Source organism: Pithys albifrons, chromosome 5 (genome assembly GCF_047495875.1).
Source record: "Pithys albifrons albifrons isolate INPA30051 chromosome 5, PitAlb_v1, whole genome shotgun sequence".
In the NCBI taxonomy this organism is placed as follows: Eukaryota; Metazoa; Chordata; class Aves; order Passeriformes; family Thamnophilidae; genus Pithys; species Pithys albifrons.
Window position 1 is genome coordinate 63,890,073 of NC_092462.1, and position 23,161 is coordinate 63,913,233.

The window sequence follows — 23,161 nt, forward strand, 5'->3', positions numbered from 1 at the left end:
ACTGGGGGGAGGGGAGGAAGGCTCTGCAGAGGTTATCTGGACAGGCTGGACTGAGGGCCAACACTAATTTTATTAGGTTCAACAAGGCCAAGTACCAGGTCACAACAACCCCCTGAAGTGCTACAGGATGGGGACAGAATGGCTGGAAAGCAGCACAGCAGAAAAAGGACCTGGGCGTGCTGGTCAACAGTCACTGAACATCAGCCAGAGTGTGACCAGATGGCTGAGGAAGCCACTGGCCCCCTGGCTTGTTTCAGAAACAGTGTAACGGTAACTAGGTACAGGATAAGAAGATGTGCCTCAACCTGCACCAGGGGAGGTTCAGATTGGACATCAGGAAGAAATTCTTTACTGAAAGGATGGTTAAGCATTGGAATACCCAGAAGAGGTGGAATCACCATCCCTGGAGGTGTTCAAGAACCAACTGGATATGGCACTTAGTGTTATGGTTTAGTTGACACAGTGATGTTCGGCTAAATGAAGGACTCGATCTCAGAGGTCTGTTCCAACCTAAATGATTCTGTGATTCTGTGACTAAAAAGTAAAAAGGAAACGGGCTGAAAATTGTATCCTGGAAACTGAGATGATGAAGGCCACAACTTCTGGCATTAAAGATCCAGAGAGTTACTTAAATAAGTACAGCATATTAAAGCAAAGTGTGAAGTCCTTGGAAAGTGCAGGAAGATATAAATATCTGGTTAAAAAAATACACTGTTTTTCAACCATTAGCCAAACAGCAACATCACTTTTCAGGTTACTGAAAAGTAGCTAATATCTTCAGTCAGATATTTACAATGTAAAATAATTAACATAGTGTTAAACAGTATTCATTTAATGATAAAATGACATTTAATGACTCCAGGAGAAAGCAACTATATTAATCTTCAATGGAAACACTATGTAAGCAGGACTTTTATGAATCATTGAAACTACATCATCTTAATGCACTTAATGAAAATAATTTATTCCATAAATTCAAGAAAACTCTTAATCAAAACACAAAATGAGGAAACAAAAAACAAGAAATGTAAATAAGCCACTCACCTTTTCCTTTTCATAACAAGTCCATAAACTTTCCAGTATTATATTGTCATGAAATATGTCTTTTTTATAGCAATCTACAGAAATATTTGAATGAAAGATTCTTGCAAAACCCATGCCATGTATAAACAGACTCCAAAAGCGATAGATAAAAACATCACAAAATGGAATCCTGTAGATAAGTATCACTAGAAGTAAAGCTATCATATGAGTAAATATAATTTCAATATACCTTAACCTTTCCTCTTTGCCTATCATACTGAACTTTCCATACTGAAACAATGTCAGACTGTGCAGCAACAAATAGTATAATCAAATACACACAATTTCTTCCAGCGAGTCATTTACTGGATCTGGTCTTACACAGCCGCATACAACGTTATAATGGGAGCAAAGCACGATAAGACTTTTCAGACAGAAACCCTTTCCCTGTGCTGCAGCAGCCCTCAGGCCTCAGTGACAGTAAATCAACCAAACACCAACGTAAGGGACTGCAAAATAAAGGAGGGATGAAATACAGGGAGTTGCTGAATACATAAACATGGGTGTATGACATAGGACTGAAATAATGGTATTATCCACACACATGGGTGTATCAGAGGGATGTACACAGCGAGCCCTGTGGCACACCTTACAGTGCTGTATGCAAACTGGCAGTGTCCCAAATGGGATGAGACAAGGGGTGTATCACCCTCCCACCCCAAGCATTTCGCTTTCCTTTGAATAAACACAGACCTGTGGTCTGCAGAAGAGGCACTGCTCAGTACAACACTACATCTCCAAACTGGACAACTGGTAGCCCAGAACTGTAAAGCACACTGCCAACTAAGATGTCATGGAAATACATCTATTCATGGTGATGATCTTTCAAAAGAAACGGTGGCAAATCGTGAAGTATTAAGAGAAGAGCTGCTACCATGCCTCTTTTAAAAAGACCAAAGAAAAATCCATTGTTTGGTTCAGCCACAAAAGGACTGGGATGTGAAAGCATCTACAGATGGAGGTTTCCTGTTTAATTAGACCTTACTAATGAAGGCATGACTAGTAAGGACATTACTTCAGCGCAAAGCTAGTGCAATCACATTGCTTTCTATGGAAATAGTGAAATAATGGGAAAGACAGTGTTGAACCAAATCCAGATTTACTGTCTTTCATTGAAAAATACAGTAAACAAAAAGTGACTAGAGGTAAACCTGACAGTGATTAAATTCATATCAATCAGTTCAAAAGTCTTCTAGTTCCTTAAAATGGCACAATGTACAAATTTACTTTTAAAACAAAACAGTATATTACCAATCTTATAGTTTCAATAAATCTCTCTTCACATTACTCGGAAATAAAAGAGAACATTAGAGCAGCATAAGGCAGGTGAACAGGAAGGTTCACATCACGGTTCACAAGGCACTGCTGGTAACAGAGCTTTCAATCACTCAAGACCATAAAGTTACAAAATAGATGAAAATAAAATGTACACTTTAAACCAATCTCGAGTCCTTGATGAAATAATTTTAAAAGTGAAAACTAAAAATATTATTTTTAACTCAATCTTTTCATTATCCATATAATCATTACTGAATATAAGGTTATCTAGAATAACATAATGCCAGCTTAGAATTCATAGCATAAAATATTTCAAATATGCTTTAACTTACACAAAGTTTGAGAGAAGTTAATGTGATTTAGAACTTAAAGAAAGGGTCTGGAATAAGCAGTCCTATTAACAATTCATTTGGGCAAACAGCAAAAGATTTTACTTTTCAGAAGTGCCAAGGTACTATCTGCTTAATAATCGACTTACAGCTTCTATAAAAATCACATCCTTAACTTTTTTATTTCATTCTTCTAGCCTGTAAATGGATAGTCTAATACTGTTCTCCAAACAGCTTTTGTGAGGCTGCACTTAATGTGAGCAAAGTGCTTTGAGATCTTTAGCATGAATAAAATATATTTTGCACTTAGATGTTAATTATAGAAGTAGCAATATTTGAGATAGGATTTTGTTTCAGGGCAGCAAGACTAAATCAAACATTATTATCTTGGCTTTGATTGTGGTATTTTACTTACTATGCTCTATTTTTCCTTGTATTTGAAATATGCAATTTTGCTTTTCTGTTATGTAAATGAATGTTTTTCATCTAACACATCTATTTTTGGAAAAAGAATAATTTTCTTTCCTAGGCTAAGACAAAAATGTTGCAGAACACAAAACTGAAGTCTGACAGAGTACCACAAGGTCATTGTATGCATTCAATAGCAAAGGCAGCAAGAGATGCTCAGAAGACTCACTGAACTTAGAACATTAATATGTGAATGTTTATCCACACAGATATATATCTAGAGATATAAACAACACAATAATATTTAATACAGATTAACTAGTCTTTGTTCTTCAATTAGGTCATCACAACCAACGCAGCTACAATTACAAGTTGTGGCCTTTCTGAAAAGTAAGAAAGAACTGGGGTAAGGATAGGGAAAAAAAGTCTCCATTCGAAGTCATAGGAACAATAAATTTTAAGCTAAGGATTCTGTTTGGCTTTGTGTAGTTTAAGGTATTTTAGAGGAAAACTTCAGCAAAGGAAAAGGTTTGGACTTTATTCGAAAACTCTGGCATGCCAAAGAGGTCAAGTCACCTGCCACCATGAACCTTTCTTTGAAATGTTTTTTACTTCTCTAAAGTGTATTGATTATATTGCTGCATGTGTTACCAGATACTGGTGGCATTTAATGGACAACATGTATTCTGGAAAATATATGTCATAATTATATATAATCCTATAGGATTTACTACCTGCAGACGACTTTGATTATACAATTTGTGTGATCAAATTACATTGCTTGTTCTCTGAATTTCACCTATTCCCATGCTGAGTAAAGAGAAAACACGTAATATTTACCTTTGGGATCCCAAATATTCCCAGAGTTAAAGAGAACTGCAGTTAGGGCTAGCTAAGTAATTTAAAAAATTATGCCCTGTGATAAAAGATGACCCAATAAATCATAGGAATAAAGCACCTGTTGAAAAGAAATCATTATCATCTCAAAGCCGTGCTGAAACACTGGTATTTACCCAGACAAATGAGGTTAAGAAGCATATTCTATTCATTCAGATCTTTAAATGAAAGTAAATGCCAACGTAAAGCTTGTTTTCAGCATTCTGTGATGCCTAAAAAATGCTGTCACTCACTCATTACACTCCCTCACACGGATGTAATTTCCACCCCCACCTATCGTCATCACATCTGGTTTGGTATGCAGTTTCACAAAAAAAGAAGTCATGTAGGCACAAAATCACATCTTTTGAGAACTGCTTTAGTATGCAAGTCTGTGTAATTACACACACTATTAAGCACACCTTGAAATATAAATCATCATGGAATAATTGGGAGGAAAATCTTAGTTCAAAGCCTTGATCAAGCCACAGCTTATTACTAGTACACTGGGCTTTAAATCACTTCTCCAAAACAGCAAAACACAAGACATAACACAAAACTTCACATTCCAAAGAGTCACTTCACATCCCAAAGAGTCACAAACAAAGCTAAGAGACCTCCAGTTGCTAGTCTTTCTACCTGCCCCAAGGCAAGGTCTGTAGCTTCATCCCTTCAACATGTATTTGCAAAAAAACCCTTAAAAACCCTGAAATGAGTGAGATTTCATTGTCTACCCACCTCATATATTCCAGTACTTCACTGTTGAAAAACCTTCCCTAATGATGAACCTGAAGCCAATCTATTACAGTGTGTCACTTTCCTCACCACTAGAAAGTTTTTCAGCCTACCCAAACTTCTGATGCATTAAGCCCTTGCAAACAGTAAATACACACTTCTCGGGAATACATAGCACCAGCAGACCAGAAACACTGAGATGAGGTCTTAGCTCCACTTAACTCACTGAAAACAGACACTGAAAGATGCTCACGGCACTGCACATTACATTTCTGGCATCACGGAAAATACACAGGTTTGCACCTAAGTCTAAATGCTCTGCATGTTCAAAACCATACATGGTTCAAAGACAGTGGGGAAACTTTCTTCCCTGGCAACCAAAGACTGTTCATTTTCTGATCACAGAATATAAAAAGAAATAAAACTTTCCAGTTTTCCTCTTTCTTCAAAGTTAAGGGGGCAAAAAAGAGACAGAAAACCTTCGGGCAGATGCACAGACCACCTCGCACCCGCACCCACCGACGCCACGGCCGAGAGGGCTGATGCCACCCCTCTGAGCCGCCAGGTGCGGAACACTACTCCTCTCCACCTCAAAAAAAAAGGCAAAACAAACCCAGCCAAAGCACTTCCACAAGGCCTAGAACACGCAAACCCCGGGAGGGCACCCCGTGCCAGCCCCGCTCCCGTCCTGGGCACACTCGCACCTTCGCCGACCCGCTGCGCCGGGACACCTGCCACGGTGTCCTTCCCACCTGGAGCTTCGTTCCCGGGACACCCGCCACGGTGTCTCTCCCACCTGAAGTTCCGTTCCCACTCGCTGCCGGCCGGAACAGCGGGACAGGGAATGCGCCCCCTCCACATGCCCGGACTCACCTTCCGACACCTCGAACTCTGCCGCTCCATTGAGCTGGTAGAGGCACCATTCTGCCGCGCTGTCGCCCGCGGGGCCGCTGGCTGGGCAGAAGGAAAGGCACAGTCAGTCGGGGCACTGCGGGGGGACCGAGCTGAGCGGGAGAGGGGAAAGTGGGCGACGGGAGGGAGAGGCAGCGAGTGGGGAGGAGAGATGGAGGGGGCTGAGGAAGGAACGGAGGGGCGAGGGAGGACAGAGAGTGCCGGGGGAGGGAGTGCGTTTCCGGATACCCTGCTTGTGGGACATGGGTGTTGCCCTCCGGATGGCGCCCACCGCTCTGAACTGTTATTTGCTTTGCTCCCCACGCCCGTAGCTCGGGGCGCCTCCTCCTTCTCCTAGCAGAGCGGGCGCGGGCAGGCGGCTGCCTCGGGGCGCTCCGAGAGCCGGGGGAGGGAGGACGGGAAGGAGGGAAGGCTCCGCCCGGAGCTCCCGGCGGAGGCGGCGCAGCCTCGCCAGGATCCGCCGCGCCCGCAGCGCCGGCCCCGCCGTGGCCACAACAGGTGCAAGCGGCCCCGGCCCCGCCGCGGCCCCGCCAGGTTGTGAGCACCTTTCCTGCCGCCCCACTGGGAGAATCCCTCCCTGCTGCCCGGCCAGGAGAATCCCTTCCCTGCCGCCCGGCCCGGAGAATCCTTCTCTGCCTCCCGGCCAGGAGCATCCTTCCCTGCCGCCCGGGCCGCTTCTTTCGTGAGCTCTCCGTCCGGTGCCGCACGTGCCCGCGGTGCGGGCAGTCTGGCGGGCACGGGTGCGCATCCCGGTGCTCCAGAAGCCTGGGACACCACCCACCAGGGCCTCGCCAGGAGCACCCGTGCGAGCGGCCCTGCTGCTGCTCTCGCCTTGCCATGCAAAGCACCGGTGTCTGCGTTTGGCCCATGGCACTGAGCTCAGTTCACTTACCAGCCCTCGGCCGTGTGGGTTTTCTTATGGATAAAGGCTACAAATGCCATGTAAGTTGTCAGGGTTTATTTACACTGAAATCACTGCCAGGCTGGACAGTGGTTTTCACTTGGTCTGTGAGCCCCACAGATTCCACACAGTCTTTACAGCATTCCTGAGAGGTTGGTAAGAAAGCAGAATTGTTACCAAGTAATCCCAAGTGCTCTGTGCAGTGATCTTTGACTCCACTGGGAAATGGTTGGGGAATAGCAAATTTTGAAACCCTGAAATAGTCAGCTGGAGTTAATATATGTTAATAAACACCTTTATTCTTAGATATCTACCCCAAAAACATGACAGGGGAAATGTAAAGCTACAGTAATCTGTTCAGCAGGTGACTTTTTTGATATTTAATTTAAGACAACTACCACTGCTTAGCTTGTAGTTGCCAGGATCCTGCCTACATTTTCTGTCTTTTGGAGGTGACAGTGTCAGAGGCCCAGATAGCACAGCTCATGTCAAAGAGAGCAAACACACTTTGTAAAGGCAAATGAGAAAAGCTTAAGAAAGAGTATAAGACTGCTATAATCGATCCATACTGTGAGATCGGGAGCCAACAAGAGGATAAAGTATCAATATAGGCAGCTGTTATGACACCGTTACACAGTTACACTGGCTCCTCCATCTAGCCTTTGCTGTTTGTGAAATGGGGAGAAAGAATTATTTTCGGGAATTCTGCTTTACATTCCTACATGTGGCCCGTCAGGCCATATAGATCCGCAAACTCTGCAGCATCCCTGAGAGGTTAGTAAGAAAGGAAACCTGTTATCAGGTAAGCCTAAGTGCTCTTTGCCATGACATTTGCTACATTCTTCCCTTTTTGCAGCAAGTGGAGACCCTCCTGATACCTTTAGGTGTGTAAACTCTGGGCAGTTTGATTAAATTTTTCCTCATAAAAGCATGCTGTTCAGATATTTACATTCTTTTCTCCACTATATCCAAGACTGTCAACACTGTGGCCTTTCTGAAACAATAAGTAGAACAGTTACAGTTTCAGAAGGAAATAGGTTTTTAACAGGAGTAACATTCTGCAAACATTCTTAGCTATTTTAGAAACAAAGCAAAACACCAACACTTAAGCTTTCCTAAGAACTTTGCCTAAATTACAAAGACCATAAAGCCTTTTGAGGTAAAAGAACACGAACTCATTTAGTGTGTGTATATATATCCCCACGCCATATGTTTGCTGGATGTGCACTAGCATTCTTGGAACTGAAATAGTTTCATGATTTGAGGGGGAAAAAGTATCATAGAGTTGTATTAAAGTAAAGCTTCATCCAGCTGCTTACAGTGATACTAATTCCCCCTAAAAATTACCTGTAGACCTTGATTGCTCTTAAGGACAAGGAATCATCACCAATAAAATTAAACTTAGCATTCCTGTGTTAGTCTGCTTTTTGCAGAAAACTCTACTTTCCCACATTAATTAGCAATCAAGGGCCCTGTTCTGGGAGAATCCATTCATATTAGATTTAATTTTTATGAAATGTGGCAACTTTATGCTGTTCAATGCAGTATGACCCAATATGACTTACATAGCACTTTTCATTCTGGATTTCAATGATTTACAAACTTTATAAGTTGAAAAAATCACTGACTTTGACGTGTAATACAGCACATGGGATTTTTTCTTTGTAAAATGAGGGGATTGATACAAATTGCATTTAGAGTGTGTGATCAGTTTCTACAGGTATCTTGAATACTGAGAGGCTAACTTTCATCCAAGGGCCAGCTAGTTCAGTGTCAATTAATCTTTTATCTATGTCTGTAGATGGACACTTAAGCTACTTGTGATTGCTTCCTTCAGTCATAAAAAGACAACTGGTTTAACTAGGATTGGAATCTAAATCCACAGACTTGAAGGTGGGAGCAGTTACCCTCCTTCATCTGATGCCCTCTAATTTTGCACTGTTGGAAGTGAACTAAGAGTTTGGTTTGATATTTTTGTCATTTCAGGATTGTGAGGTTGTTAAAAGCATGTAATTTACTCAAACCAGAAGTTCAGCAAGGTGGTTGATTTATACCCTAGTGTATTTTAAAGAATCAAAGTTTTAAAAAATAGTTTAATCTATTTGGGTGTTCAATATCACAATGACTTACTGGGCAGGAACTGGTGCAATTGCAGAGAAAATTTCTAAGGAGGCTGGGCTACATAATAAAACAACATGTTTTTAATTTTTGGTTGGATTTTTTTTCCTTTTCACTAGGACTTTATGCAGAGAGAAGGGTCTACCTTTTCGGTTCTCAGGACAGGGTTCACCTGTTGCTAGCAGTGATAAAACAGGTGATAAAACCAATTCAAATGGGATCAGAAGGTCAACCACATAAAATTTAATCCTGCTACAACTTCAAAACTTCGAAGAGGCAGCCAGTAAACCGTCATGAACTATTACACCATGAAATAAAGAACTTGAGCTCAAGTTAAAGGAATTTTCTAAGAGAAAAAAAGAGAAAGGATTTAGAGATGTCCAAGATGCAGAACTTGGCCTCTCCTTGAGCAGTCCAGTGGTCAGAAAAACAGCACCGAATTATCAGTGAGAGCTTCGGAATTATCACGGGGGGCTGCGGTTTCTCCGGCCCCCGCCCCGTGGATCTCCGACCCCCTCTCCGTGCATCTCCCCCTCCCGTAGCGGATCCACCCCCTGGGTTCGCAGGGCTCTCCCGCCGTGCCTGTTTCCCCATCCCTCCCGTGCGGATCTCCCCCTCCCGCAGCGGATCCACCCCCTGGGTTTGCAGGGCTCTCCCGCCGTGCCTGTTTCCCCATCCCTCCCGTGCGGATCTCCCCCTCCCGCAGCGGATCCAATCCTGGGTTCGCAGGGCTCTCCCGCCGTGCCTGTTTCCCCATCCCTCCCGTGCGGATCTCCCCCTCCCGCAGCGGATCCAATCCTGGGTTCGCAGGGCTCTCCCGCCGTGCCTGTTTCCCCATCCCTCCCGTGCGGATCTCCCCCTCCCGCAGCGGATCCAATCCTGGGTTCGCAGGGCTCTCCCGCCGTGCCTGTTTCCCCATCCCTCCCGTGCGGATCTCCCCCTCCCGCAGCGGATCCAATCCTGGGTTCGCAGGGCTCTCCCGCCGTGCCTGTCTCTCCCTCCCGTGCGAGAGGCGGCGCCGCGGGACGCGGAAGTGCGGCGGGAGCTGCCATGGCCGGCCCGCAAGTGCGGCTCCTGCTCCCGCTCCTCATTCTCGCTCTCCTCCCGCGGGCCGGCGGCGACCTGCGGGCCTTCGTGGTGCCCCACAGCCACATGGACGTCGGCTGGGTGTACACGGTGCAGGTCGGCCGGGCGGGGCACGGGCTGGGTGGGTGTGCTGGGGCTGCGGCTGAGGCTGCCTGGGCGCCGGGCAGCGCTGTCCGGGCCGTGTCTGGGCTCTGCTCCTGGCTTTAGCACCCCGTGGAGGAGCGCGACATTCCCTGTACGGTGTAGCTCCTGCCCCAGTGTGGCCTGGAGCGTGCTCCGGCCCCTGGTGTTCCAGAATCCTCCTTTGGAGCAGGCATGGTTAGTGTGGGAGCCGTGCCCTGGATTGTGGGTTTGCCTATGCCTGTGCTCTGCAGCATCATCATGGATTTTTTTTTTATTATTTTATTTTTGAGGAAAATCTTCAGTCTAATGGCGCTTTGGTTACATGGCAGGTGTTCACGGTGCTTATGTTTATATTGTTCTAAGCCCCAGGAAAACTTTCTCTCTTTCCTTGGGAGGGCAGGTCCTGGGTCTCCGAGGGGAAGGTGGGTTGGGGTCTGGTGCCACCCAGTGCAGTGGCAAACTAATCTTTGCTACGTACATGAGATGCAGAGCAAAATGAATCCCGTGGGGCGTTGATACCTTTGATATTTGTTAGTCAAAATCCTGAATACTGAATCCTTCTTTGTTAGTATGGATTTCTTTCCTTTACGTGTGAAAGATGCTGTGGATACATCACGCCATACACTGAAGTGGCAAGAGGCCTAACTAATAAAAACCAGCTGATGGCTCACCCAGGAATCTCTGCTGTGCATGTGTTTTGTCTCCCCTATCTAGGAAAGATTAGTGGATTTCTCCTTGAATACTTCAAACTCCTACTCAGAAATTGTGTAAGAGAACACAAATTTTTATTTTGAGTCAGGTTGTGGTCAAAGATCTCCAAGAGAAATGACTTTTTTCTTTTTACAAGATACAGTTGCTTGAAGGCTCAGTTCCTCTGCTGTTAAATCCCAAGCATCAGCAATTCTGTAGTCAGAACCCACAGAGGTTACTTGTGGATCATTTCAAATGCTTCTGTATTAAACAGAAACTTGAAGGTAACTCTGGAATATTGATGTGATCCCAGCTTAGTTTGTCGTTTTGGTTTGCTTAGTCATTATGAATGACAGCATACTGGTTTTTGTGTTTCATTTCTCCATTTATAATATGAAAAACAAGCATTGTATTGATGACATCAGAACCACAGTCTTCATTGTATGCTGGAAATTATAGTATTGATGGAGAATTCCAGCATTGGATGGATAATACAAGTTTTTATGTTCCTCTCAAAGAGAGCTGTCTGTTGCAATTTGTTTAAAACAGTGGTACCATCACTTACATGTGGTGTGTCCACTCACCAGCAGGTCTTAACCATGTGTGTGAAAGACAACTCACCATTGTCTAGGATGCAGTACAGAACAATTTTTGCATCTTGGTATATATTTAAATAAGACTACTGTTAATAATATTTTAATAAGCCTACTGTTCTAATTATTGTACATATACTTGCTTTTTAGGACATACTGTTTGTAGCCAATTGCCAGTGAAAAATAAAACTTCGTAAGCAATCATTTGAGTGTTTTATGTTTAAGTAAATGTTACATTGTATTAAGCATCTAATCATAATCTTGAGTTTATAAAACCCTTATGAACTGATGAAGTAATCATTGAGTAATTATTTAGACAAGCATGGCAATATTTTAAGCCATTCCTCCTGCACTCATATGCTTTTCTTCATCTAATGACATGAGTATTTTTACAAAGATGGCTGAATTTCTGTTATGGAAAGCAAGAGGTTAGGAAAAGTTCATTTCTGATTTGGATTACCTCATCTCCTTCCTATTTCAAAGGGTGATTTTTGTGTGGGAAATCTGCCTAAATTTAAACTGTGGATTCATGTTGTACTTTTCATGCCCATTCGTTTTTAGAGGAGTGAGCGATCTGTGTCAATCACTTTAAGTATTATGCTCTGTGTACTTAAGTACCAGTAGTTTATGTAGGAGAGTGTTATTGTTAGTATAAAACAAGTCTGCTCTAACATTGAGATTACTTCCTTACAAGAAAAGACAGACATTTCAGAAAATCCTCTGATTTTGGCTGTTGTCTTTGTAGATATTCTGTATCACTCTAGAAATTAGGTAAAAGGTGGAAGTCTGTGTCTGGTCAGCAGAAGTTGTTCTGGCAAGGTTAAGTGTACATAAAATAGCATGGTGTGCACAACTTCAAAATTAACATGATGTCATTAATTTGATACCATATCATAAAACGTAACAGTGTGATAGGTTGTTTGATGGATACAGCTGTCACATTTGCATTTCAGTAAAAGTCCATAGGCCTTGTTCTGCAATAGATGTATCTTTAGAAAGGACATAGACAGGGAAGATGCACAAAACCTCACACTGGGTGTTTCTGCGTCAACAGTCAAACTCATTGTAAGATTGCTTTACCAGCTTGATTTTACTCCATCCTATAACATCAAGCACAATAGAGTTATTTTTCATAACAGTATAATTTCCAGTAGATGTGTCACTGTATTGTACTGGCAATGCACACCCACAGCACAGAGTCATACTTGCTCTGAAGAAGCAATTTGGATAATTCAGGCCGTCAAAAGAGGAGGGATGGGAGAATTAAGTGTGCATGTGGGGTTTTTAACTATGTTGGTGCAGACCATTCATGAGATTGACTTAAGGTGAGCAGTGAGGAACTGGATAAGCTGTTCCCAGTATGTCAAAAAGAAATTTGTTGTATTAGTGTCTGGTGATCTTGTGGGAGGCTTCACCGTGGTCTAGTCAGCTCCCAAGTCAAGAAGATGTATCTGGAACAGAAGGGCTAAAGGGCTGTTCATAATCCAAACTCAGTCTTTCTGAGATACAAAGGAAGAGATTGGATGTGGTACTGAGTGCCATGATCTAGTAAATGGACTGGAGTTGGACCAGGGGTTGGACTTGATGATCTCAGATGTCTTTTCCAACCCAATCGATTCTGTGATTCTATGATTCTGTGAACTGTGCAGCAAATTTGTGTTTTCAATCTCTCTTTTCAAGCCCAGTGAGTGTTTAACACAGCCCTTTTAATATAGGCCAAACAGAACTAACTTACTTATTTTTTGCAGGAAAGTATGCATGCTTATGCAGCAAATGTCTACACAACTGCTGTAGAAGAGCTAATGAAAGGAAAGCAGCGCAAATTTATCGCGGTGGAGCAGGAGTTCTTTCGACTCTGGTGGGATGTGGTAGCCACAGATACACACAAACAGCAGGTAAATTTCACTAGAAACATGCTTCCTGCCAACAAAGAATCCACACTCTTTTCAGGGGACAAACAGGGGCAAAGTACTTCACCATTTGCTTTTTACCCAGGTCTTGTGCAAGCTGTCTTTGAATCTGATACTTCATATGAAAGGACCTTAATTCTAAAAGCAGTTGCAAGAGGTTAAGCCCCAGCTATAGATTAGAGCAGTAGGAGGTAGTAACCTTTGCACTGAAGACTTTTTACACTTTACAGTTCTTGTTTCACTGCTGAGTTACTTATCTGGGGGCAGGCTAGTATAAGATGTGGGTGATTCTGAAAGACACTGCACCAATATCTGTTAAAACATCTGAAGCCTAACACTGCTGACAAGTAAGTACTGCTCAAAAACCTACCATTTGTAAACAAAGATACTACAGCAAAGAGGTGACTGGATTCAATGGCAGTGTGTTTTTTTCTAGTGAAGACATCATGAGGTTTTGTCATTTTTTCTTTTTTCTGGCTTGGAACAAACATACTGAAATCAAAGAGTGGGCTGGTAGCCTGGAAGCTGGTTATGTGTTGCTCTGCAGTGCAGATATTTGCTTTGGATCCCAAAACCAAAGGGTATACAGGTGCAGCTTCCCATGGGAACTTACTCAGAACTCTACTCTGTTTTGTTGCCAGGGTCCAGCCAACAGTAGCAGGTTACTTGTAGTACTTTACATTTCTTACAGCATCATGTAAAATAGACACCTCTTGTCTGGCTTTGGGTTTTTGTGACATAGTCCTTCAATACATTCTGAATCTTCTGTAATGTTCAATATTTAAATAACAGCTTACAGTCTGCACGCAGCTGATCTTTGCATGGTAGATTTTACTGGGTTTTGGCAGTTTGCTGGATTTGTGAGGGTACTTTGCCCATATTTGCCTGTTGCAGGACAATTTTCTTATCTCTTTTTAAATTAGTCTGGGGTGGGGAAGAAAATAGCATAGGAACAGCTTTCTACAGGGACAGAAGAGTCTGCTAACTCTCTAAGGCAAGTTGATCTTACTTCAAATATGTTATGCTGCTATAACCGAAATATAAAGTCAGGGCCCATGTTTCTAATATCTGTTCTTGCTATTATGTGGAAGCCAGAAGAATAAATGTTTCACATTTGACCTCAGTAGTGCAAAAGTTGTACTTATGATTCAGCCCTTAATTTCCTAGCCTAATTATTTTTAATTGCTGCTTTCATGCATTTTATAGTCAGTTCTCTAATTTTATAGTTACCTCTCTGAAAATTAAAGTGGTTAAAAACAAATTCCTCTAAAACCTGTGTGTCTAACATTGAATCTCTAATTTAGGAGCTGTGATGCTTGCAGATAAATGACATGTTTTTAACATTAACAAGTTGCAAATATTGGTCCCTGAAATTAGGTCACTCTGGTTGCTGTCCTGCTTTTTCCACTTGAACTAGCATTAATGATTTTGTGTAGAACTAGCACTCTAGTTTTAATTTTCCCATTTTATTTCTCAACTTAGTGGCTTACTTGAAATACAGGATTTAATTCTGGTTTCTTTTGAAGTGTCTGCTTTGGATTGACAATAGCATTAAAAACAAAGAAAAGGTACGGCCTGGGGACAGAAGCTGGTTTTGCAGTTCAGACAAGAGAATATGTAGGAGTGAAACGTACTGCAGCAGAATGCAGCCAGATATGGGCCTTGTAGCTATCAGTACATGTTATTTCCCCAGCGTTTTCTTGTGTAAACCATTCCTACCTCCTTACCCAGCCTTGATATCTGAGTGCTTTAACTGGGGGAAAACAAAGATGTGTAGCCACTTCTGTCTGGTTTGTAGACATGAGTTGATGTCAGGTCTGTAATACTGTCCTAAGGATCACAGATATGTTCTAGCACCATAGGAATCTGCTGCTTAGAGTACTTACAGTGCTTCTTGTACTGTTTCCTCCATTCCTTGTTTATTTTGCCCTGTTCTGGTCAGAAATGTGCTTGTCCTTATAGATACTCTTCTTTTCTTTTCTTTTCTTTTCTTTTCTTTTCTTTTCTTTTCTTTTCTTTTCTTTTCTTTTCTTTTTCTTTTCTTTTTCTTTTTCTTTTTTATTTTTGAGAGGGGATTAGATATTATTTAAATTTCTTGAAGTATTTTTCTTGTGTCTTCATCCTCTCAGTGTTTCCACAAAATTGACATTAAAAACCATTACCATGGCCCAAAGTTTGGGTCAGGAATGTATTCTGGACATCCCTTTAAATGGGGAATAACAATCACAGGTTCTTTTCATGTAGGTCAGGGCCAGTTCTGTGCTGACACCAGATACCAGTTATCTGGTCTCCCAGCATGCTAATCAGTCACCAGAGTCAGCTGGAACTAATTTAGGAATGCTGAGCCCTGAAGCGTTTTCGCAACATTGTGTACGAGAGAAATGATTATAATCAAAGTTGACAATCTGGCGTCCTGTCTTAGCAGACACTGAAGGTTCCTGGGGAAATAAACATAATAGCTCTGGAACTGGCATCCTATGACAGATTTTAAAAAAAAAAAGATAGGGATTAAAATACATATTTATATGAACTTTATTCATTGAAAGTTTGAGATACCTCTCAATTTGTAGTGAAGTAACCATAATAAAAACAGAAGATTCCCTAAGACTTTCAGAAAGAGACACAGACTACTCCTCCCTCCCTCCCTCCAAACACCAAACACCACTCTGTGCTTCATCCAGCATTTGCTGAAAGTTATACTTGTCAGTTTACCTGTTGTTTCTAGTAGCTGAAATTAAGAAGAAAACAAAAACATTGCAAAAGACAAACAAACAAGAAAAAACAGAAACAAAACAAAAATCCAAAACAACCCATGCAAAAAAACACCCAGAGTTGAAGAGGTAATATATTGACAGTTTTTTAAACTAGGAAAAAGAGACCAGAAATGCAGGTTAGCAGTGGGGTTATCAGGCAGGCAAGCCCATGAAATAAGTATTTCTTCATAAAGCATTCTGTCTGTCACAAGTTGAGCAACTTGTCTGTGCTTCAAAGGCAAGATAAATGCATACAGAGTAGAAGAGAGATGTTTGTGGTGACACACTGTCTCGTGGATCCCACAGATCTCAGTCTCCAACTGAGGGAAACCCTGGGAGCCTGAATACTCTGCTTGCCTGGGGTTCTGTTGCTGCTTCTGGGGGTTGCTTATTGCTCCCTCATCCAGCCACCCAATACCTTCCCTAAGCCAAGATGGATGCAGCAGGAGGAAGAAAGTGGGAGAAGCACTAGGATCTGTTTTAATCCTGTAGCTCTTGCTGCCTTGAGCCAGGATCATGGGCTGCTGCCACTGCAGTGTATGGGGACAGGTCTGGTGTTTAGACAGTTTTAAAAGGCACAGTAACAGCCCTACTGAGAAACACCAAAAGGTCAGTGTGTACCTGGCAGTGCATCCTTTGTGGCTAACAGTTTTTGCTGTAAGCTGGGTAAATCAGCCCTCTGTGCAGCACATTAGTATGCATTTCCCCACCTTATTCTCTTTTTGATATCACTCAGTACTGACAGCCTCTTATCCCACTTTTTGTCCTGGATGCCATCTTGACAAGTGTTGTGTCTGGGTAATGTGCTGTGATCTGAAATGAATTTGCAGACTTTCTGGATAAGACTCAAATTATGTTTACGTTCCGTGTCTTAATTTCAATTTTACAGGTCCATCAGTTGCTTCAGGAGGGACGACTGGAATTTGTCATTGGAGGACAAGTGATGCATGATGAAGCTGTGACACTAATTGATGATCAAATTTTACAGTTGACAGGTATCATATTTGCTTTTATCTTCTATTTTTCATTGTTACGACCTTGAAGGTTTTATTTTTAATTTTTTCCACTGCAGAAATTGCTATTATTTTCTCACTCTATAAGAACTGATGAAAGATCTTTCTGAAGGATTGTTCATATAAAACACCTTGCTTTAAAAAAAATAAACCCCATGTCAGTTCTGCAGCAATCAGAAGGGTTACCAAAAACTGACTTGTCAGTTATAAACTCATTTGGAGCAGAGGCATTTTGTGTGTTTGTGTGTGTTTGAGAGCTTAAGCTCCTGGGAAGATAGTTTTGGTGAAATTGAGGGTATGAAATGCTCTGCAAGAAAATACATGGTAGCAATTCAGACTGTGGGAAGGTTGTATTGTTTAGGCCAAGTTTTCTGCAGAAGAGGAGCCATGGAATGTCATCTGAAATTAACTGAAGGACTTCCTTGATGAAGTAACCCCCATTTGTAGTCATGATCATCAGCTTCTGTTAGACATAGGTGCATATTTCCAAGAGATGTGCTATATCCCATTTTCATCTCCCAGCTTCTGCAGCCAGTCATGTGTATGTTACAGCTGTCCCTCTGATTAAAGAGTCTTTTAGCACGTAGTTTTATCTGGGTAATGAAAAACAAACAGCATAAATCATGGCATGCCTGTGCTTTGAAGGTCTATAATATGCCATGAGGGAGTAGCAGTGAGGGCATGTGTGAGCACCCCCTGCCATGACTGATACAAACCCTGCCCGTCTCAGGGCCACATTCTGAGCTGCTTTCTACATGGGAGAGTGAAGGGTCAGAAAACACTTTCATTATTTGCTGAATCTGCACAGCACCACTGGCCTTGTTCCTCGCTTTATCATCTGGAGTATAAGATTAGCAGCTGCTTTTGCACCTCAGTGAGTCACAACATCACACTGGCCAAGAGGAGGAGAGGAGATGAACTTCTTTTTTTCTTCTCATCCAACACCCATGTTTAAAAGTTGTTTTATGGGCTTAGGACATCAAATCCAGGACTTATCCAAATTAAATACTAATAGTGACTGAAGAGTCACTTTGTTAACTGCAAACACAGCTTTCTCTTTCATTGGAGGTAGCTGAAAAAGACATTATTTCTAATTTAATATTTAATTTGGTGTATAAACATATTTTTTTAAAAAAGAAAATTCAAGTTTGGCAATTTATTTATTAGAAAGAAAAGTATTAATATATTTTAAAATTCTCATTTGTTTTTCATGAAAGCACTCTGCTCAGTTCGAGTACATACAAACGAAAAAGGTATCCTTGCAGGGTGGACAGTTCAAGTTGAGAAGACAGAGCCAGTGCATGTATTTGGGGTCTACATTTCATGTCTTCTCCTGTCTGTCCAGCCAGCTGTGTTTTGGAAGAGCCTGGCAAATTCTGCTTCAAATGCACTTCCATTAGAAGAGTTAAAAAAATACATTGGGAATTTTTTCACCAGAGAAGACATGAGCCATGGGAAAGATGAACTGAAAAGAGACCTTGCAACCTTGTCTATTCAAATGTGAAACTAAAATTTGGACTGGAATTAGTCCAAAATCAGGAAAGATATGATTGTGTTCTAAAATAGTTCTGAGATCAAATCTGTAGCTATGAAATTAGGATCTGCAAGGGGGGGTGAGGAGTGAGGGGGGTGGGGGGTGGTTTTTGTTAGTTTGATTTATTGATTTGGATTTTGGTTTTGGAGGAAGTTGTTGAGGGTTTTTTTGTTTGTTTGTTTGGTTTGGTTTGGGAGTTTTTTAATGTTGAGGGTTCTAGTCCGAAATACTGGGATTCCAAATAAAATCTACTGCTTTGTTGCTTCATTGTGTTTATTTACATTTAAGTGATTTTTTTCTGAGTTTATTGTATTGTCTGGTTCTTCTGGTTTGGGGGTTTCTTTTTCTCAAAACTCATTTCTATACAAAATTAATAACAGTTGTAAATAACATCTTGTATCAGGATTGCTGTTAATGTTTGGCTTTTTTCTTTTTATATGACTGATGATTGTATTCATCCTAGTTTTGCTTACTGGGTGACTTGCTTCCTTCTCCCTTTGTCATTGATATGAGACTGAAATTTTATGAGAATGGGTTTTATGATTTGAGCAACTATAAATTGAACCCAGCTTGTTGTTTTCATACAGACATCAACCTAGCTATTAACCTTAACCTAGTTAGTATCTAAGTACTTTTCCCCAGGCTTATCTCTGATCATAATTCTTTTTTTTAATTAATCTTTTATAATGTTCATGAGTTATACTAGACATAGCAAAATAATTATTGTCGATGTGAAACTTTTTGCTGTGAAGTTTCTGAAGTCCTGAAGCTTTGAATGCTTTGGAAAACAGCACCAAAGAGCTGCCCTTAAAGTGCTTGTCTGTAACACTATATGCCTATTAAATTTATAAAATTAACTTCTAAAAGTATTCCTAACCTAAATAAATTTTGCTTTGCAGAAGGCCATGGATTTTTGTATGAAACATTTGGGTTCAGGCCTCAGTTTTCTTGGCATGTTGATCCTTTTGGAGCTTCCGCTACAACACCGACTCTTTTTGCCCTTTCTGGTTTTAATGCTCATCTTATTTCTCGGATTGATTATGATCTGAAGGCTGACATGCAGAAAAACAAGGTAAAAAATACTCTTAGGAATTAAACCATGCCAGCCTCTACTTGCAGTAATCTAAACCATGACATTGAGATATAGATCTCTCAGATCTATGCAAGAAAATGCAGGTATTTCTTCTCTGAAAGTCACATGGTGATTGCATGTGGTTATGGTGAAACATACTTAATGGTCAAATAAATAATGTCTTCATGACTTCTGGTCACCAATAAAATGTAGTCTAGCCTGAAGGAGACTTTAAATATGGGCAGTTGGGCAAGGCCAAGTGGACATTGAATTAGGAGTGTTGTAACCAGAGGTATCTAGAATAAGTTTGGTTTCCCTGAGAAGATCTTGAATCTGTCAGTTTTTATGTGGACTGTTTTTAAATGTAGAGTGTATTTTTGCGCATGGTGTTGTCATGCTTGAAACATTTATTTGTACCGGTAAAATTAATAATACTGGGTCAGTTAGAGTTGCAGCTGTTCGTGGTTTTGCTAAATTAAGTTGTTGTTTCATGTTCTGCCTTCTCTCATACAGTGTCCCTTAGACAGTAAATGCTTTACATATCACAATGTTGAACCCTGACCTGTCATCAGTTTTGCTCACTATGTTGTGTGAAAATAAGGGGCTTTCATTACTGTCATCTGGACATTAGGCAGTTTTTATGAATCTTGAGTAAAACAGAAGACAACAGAATTCCTGTTAATTTGGTGAAGCAGGGATCTACCACTCATGTTTGCAGTGAATTGCAATACTTCCTTTCTGTTCAAGTCTTTTTATTTGACAGTCTTTGCCCAACTAATTTTTTTTCCATCTTTTCCCAGCTAATTTTGTTCTGAAGGCTTCCAAAACTGTAAAAACTCTGTTTCAGTTGATTAAACATTGATTCCCACTGACTACAGTGCAATCAGTCTACATCTGGATCTCCCCTCACTTACAGGTGTTCATCTACCACTGAAACAAGTGGAGTGTAAAGGTTGTGATAAGCCAGACTTACATCTGGATTTTAGGATGCTGACAGCGTGCTGCCTCCACTCCTTTTCCAAAAGTTATAATAGAAGGAGGCAATGCTGTAGCCTCCTATATAAAGTGTGTGACATCACCTGGGGTACCATTGACTGTCCTTAAGAAAAAGCACTAAAGCGTATTACAAGTGGTGGAAGGGAAGATGGGAACTCTGATATCTTGAGTTCTTTATGGTGTTTTTCTGTGCTTGTCATCAAGGGTAATGGTTTCTTATTTTTTTGTTTTCCAGAAGCTTCAGTTTGTATGGCAGGGCTCTCCTTCCTTATCTGAAAGAGAGGAGATCTTCACCCATGTTATGGATCAGTACAGCTACTGTACTCCATCGCAGTTACCTTTTTCAAACAGGTCTGAAGATTTCCCAAATAAGCAGAAATGTTGTCCACTGCCGAGAGTTTATATTGTTGGGGTTTAAGCATTTTCTTTGACTATTTTCTTTCAACAGTATTCCACTGCTTTCTTCTGGCATGTGGTAGGTCAAGGAGATGTCTAAACTCTAGATCTGAGTAAGGATTATTAAGCACCCCCCGCTACCCACCATAATAAATGAAGTTTGCTCAGTACCTAACAATTGAATTCTCAAAAGTGACACTTAACTACTGACAGACATTAAAAATACTTCCACGTATTGACAGACTTTAAAAATACTGTTTTCTAGCACCAGGAAGCTTGGAACACAGGTATGGCTTTCATATATATGTATGTATGTATACATATATATAAAAATTTTTATATATATATATATGTGTATATGTATATATGTGTAAAATGTCAGTCCTTATCAGGAACATCCAGAATAAAAATGTGAAACAAATTTGTTGCTGTAAATAGATAATGTCCAAAGCAGGACTGGGGCCTTGTTTCTCTGCCTGGAATTTAAAAACTCCAGGAAGTTCTCTGGAGGGAGATTTTCAGCGTTATTATGAGCTCAGATTGTGTATATTGTCTGTGAATAAAGTAAAAGGGATTAAAATTTTCCATTTACTTGTGAAGAAATCTGAGAGCTTTTGAAAACTTTATTTTGCTCTCTGGCTTATCCAGTAAAATACTCTGTGTAAATGAAGTCTACCTGGGGGAACATCCTCGTTGTTAAAAAGCTTTCTGATGTGTCCTACGGTTTCTTTGTTCTATGCCGGCAAGCAGCAGGGACTTGAAAAGTTGCACAGTGTTGAAAGAAAAATGGGCAATCTCCCCCCTACCTCCACTCCCAAATAAATACTAAAATCTAAATACTAGCAATGAATATAAACTGATTTTTTGCCTCTAATTCCCTGTGTGTCTGCATTTTATACCAGCAGCATTTGATGTGGCTTTATCAGTTGCATAAATCCTGTTTATAACCTGTTGCTTTCTGTTTCTACTTAGGTCAGGATTTTATTGGAATGGGTATGCAACTTTCCCAGATCCACCAAAAGATGGTGTTTATCCAAACATGAGTCTCCCTGTTACAGACAGTAACCTCCATCAGTATGCACAGACCATGGTGGCAAACATCAAGGAGAGAGCAGCCTGGTTCCGAACAAGCGACGTGTTGTGGCCGTGGGTAAGTGCCTGATCAGCATTTGCTTTAGGTGTGGCGAGTACACTCTGGGCAGTGCTGGTGCTTTGCTGCAGTGTGTGTTGCAGAAATAATGCACATACAAACCATGGGACACAAAGGGGTTTTCTAATAAGTGTGGCCCAAATGTCTGACTAGTAGTGATTTTTGTAACTTCCTTGTACAGTCTGTTGCCTGTCTAGAAAGTCTTTCACCCTACTTGATATAGAAAGAAATGTGACAAAGCTGTAAAGATAATCTCTTTCAACACTATATATTGCCATATTACTTCCTTTTGTCCCTCTGTTTTGTCTATTTAAAAGATGTCTTTACATAACTGCTTAACACAACATAACTGTGTTAATAAAACTTGTAGCATTACAAGAACATGTATGGCATGTTAGGTAGGCAAGGTCTTTTCTAACAGCTGCATAATCATTTTTTATACAATCTTTTTATTTTACTTAGAAACATAAGCATAGCCCAGCTTGGCCATCCAAACACTTTTTTTTGACTGTATGCTGTGTTAATTGTATCCTACATGTACACATAGCACTGATATGTTCTTGCTGTTTGAAGTCCCTAGGAAAGAATAACGCCTAAACTGAATGTACAGTCTGTTTTTTTAATTTTGGTGGATGCTGTAAGTCTCACAATGTTAAAGAATAATGTGTCTTCTTAAGGTGGCAATTTTACCACCATATCTGATGTTGCAGAGAAAACTGACTGGTGCAGCTTTGAGTCACTGATTTGTTTTTCTCCTGTTTGTGACACTATTGCTTGTATTGAATTTATTATTTTTTGCAGAGAGTGAGAAGGTAGGATATAACAGTCTGTAGTAGTGCTATAATGAATGTTATGCTGGAATGGTGAGGAAGTTTCCAAATGTCTGGATTCAAACCTGCAGTTTTGCAGTAATATAAGAAAACTTAAGTCTCTCACTGTGTGCTTGTGATAAGGAGTTTTAAACGACGTAATAGAAGTTTGTTGCTCATTCATGGGACTATGTAAAGAAGCAGAGAGAAATAGATATACTGTGATCTTTACCTCTATGGTTAAGCCTAGTTGTTGTTTCCTGATGACAAATACTTTGAAGTACTTGTATTTCTTTCTTTCCTTTAATTAAAAAAGTGAGGAAATATACACCTTCTTGTTTAAGCTCAGACATCACATCTAGACTGTTGCCACTTCTGTGATGAGTCATGTGGCCA

General features: G+C 41.0%; 2 protein-coding genes across 3 annotated transcripts in view; one reads left to right on the forward strand and one right to left on the reverse strand.

Annotated features, from left to right (window-relative positions):
- PPP2R2C (protein phosphatase 2 regulatory subunit Bgamma) overlaps nucleotides 1–5,910 on the reverse strand; it is a 193,924-nt gene extending 188,014 nt beyond the window's left edge. Inside the window, exons 1-2 of the mRNA XM_071556837.1 lie at nucleotides 5,850–5,910; nucleotides 5,583–5,663 (exon numbers count right to left, since the gene is read on the reverse strand). Of these exons, the coding sequence (XP_071412938.1) occupies nucleotides 5,583–5,663; nucleotides 5,850–5,865 (97 nt within the window). The 5' untranslated portion in view covers nucleotides 5,866–5,910. The remainder of the gene's footprint in view (nucleotides 1–5,582; nucleotides 5,664–5,849) is intronic.
- Nucleotides 5,911–9,653: 3,743 nt separating this feature from the next.
- MAN2B2 (mannosidase alpha class 2B member 2) overlaps nucleotides 9,654–23,161 on the forward strand; it is a 29,994-nt gene continuing 16,486 nt past the window's right edge. Inside the window, exons 1-6 of one of the 2 annotated variants that reach the window (XM_071556843.1) lie at nucleotides 9,654–9,822; nucleotides 12,881–13,027; nucleotides 16,685–16,790; nucleotides 19,242–19,414; nucleotides 20,646–20,761; nucleotides 21,779–21,956. In XM_071556843.1, coding sequence (XP_071412944.1) covers nucleotides 9,691–9,822; nucleotides 12,881–13,027; nucleotides 16,685–16,790; nucleotides 19,242–19,414; nucleotides 20,646–20,761; nucleotides 21,779–21,956 — 852 coding nt within the window. In that variant the 5' untranslated portion in view covers nucleotides 9,654–9,690. The remainder of the gene's footprint in view (nucleotides 9,823–12,880; nucleotides 13,028–16,684; nucleotides 16,791–19,241; nucleotides 19,415–20,645; nucleotides 20,762–21,778; nucleotides 21,957–23,161) is intronic. The other variant, XM_071556842.1, reaches the window with a different exon arrangement.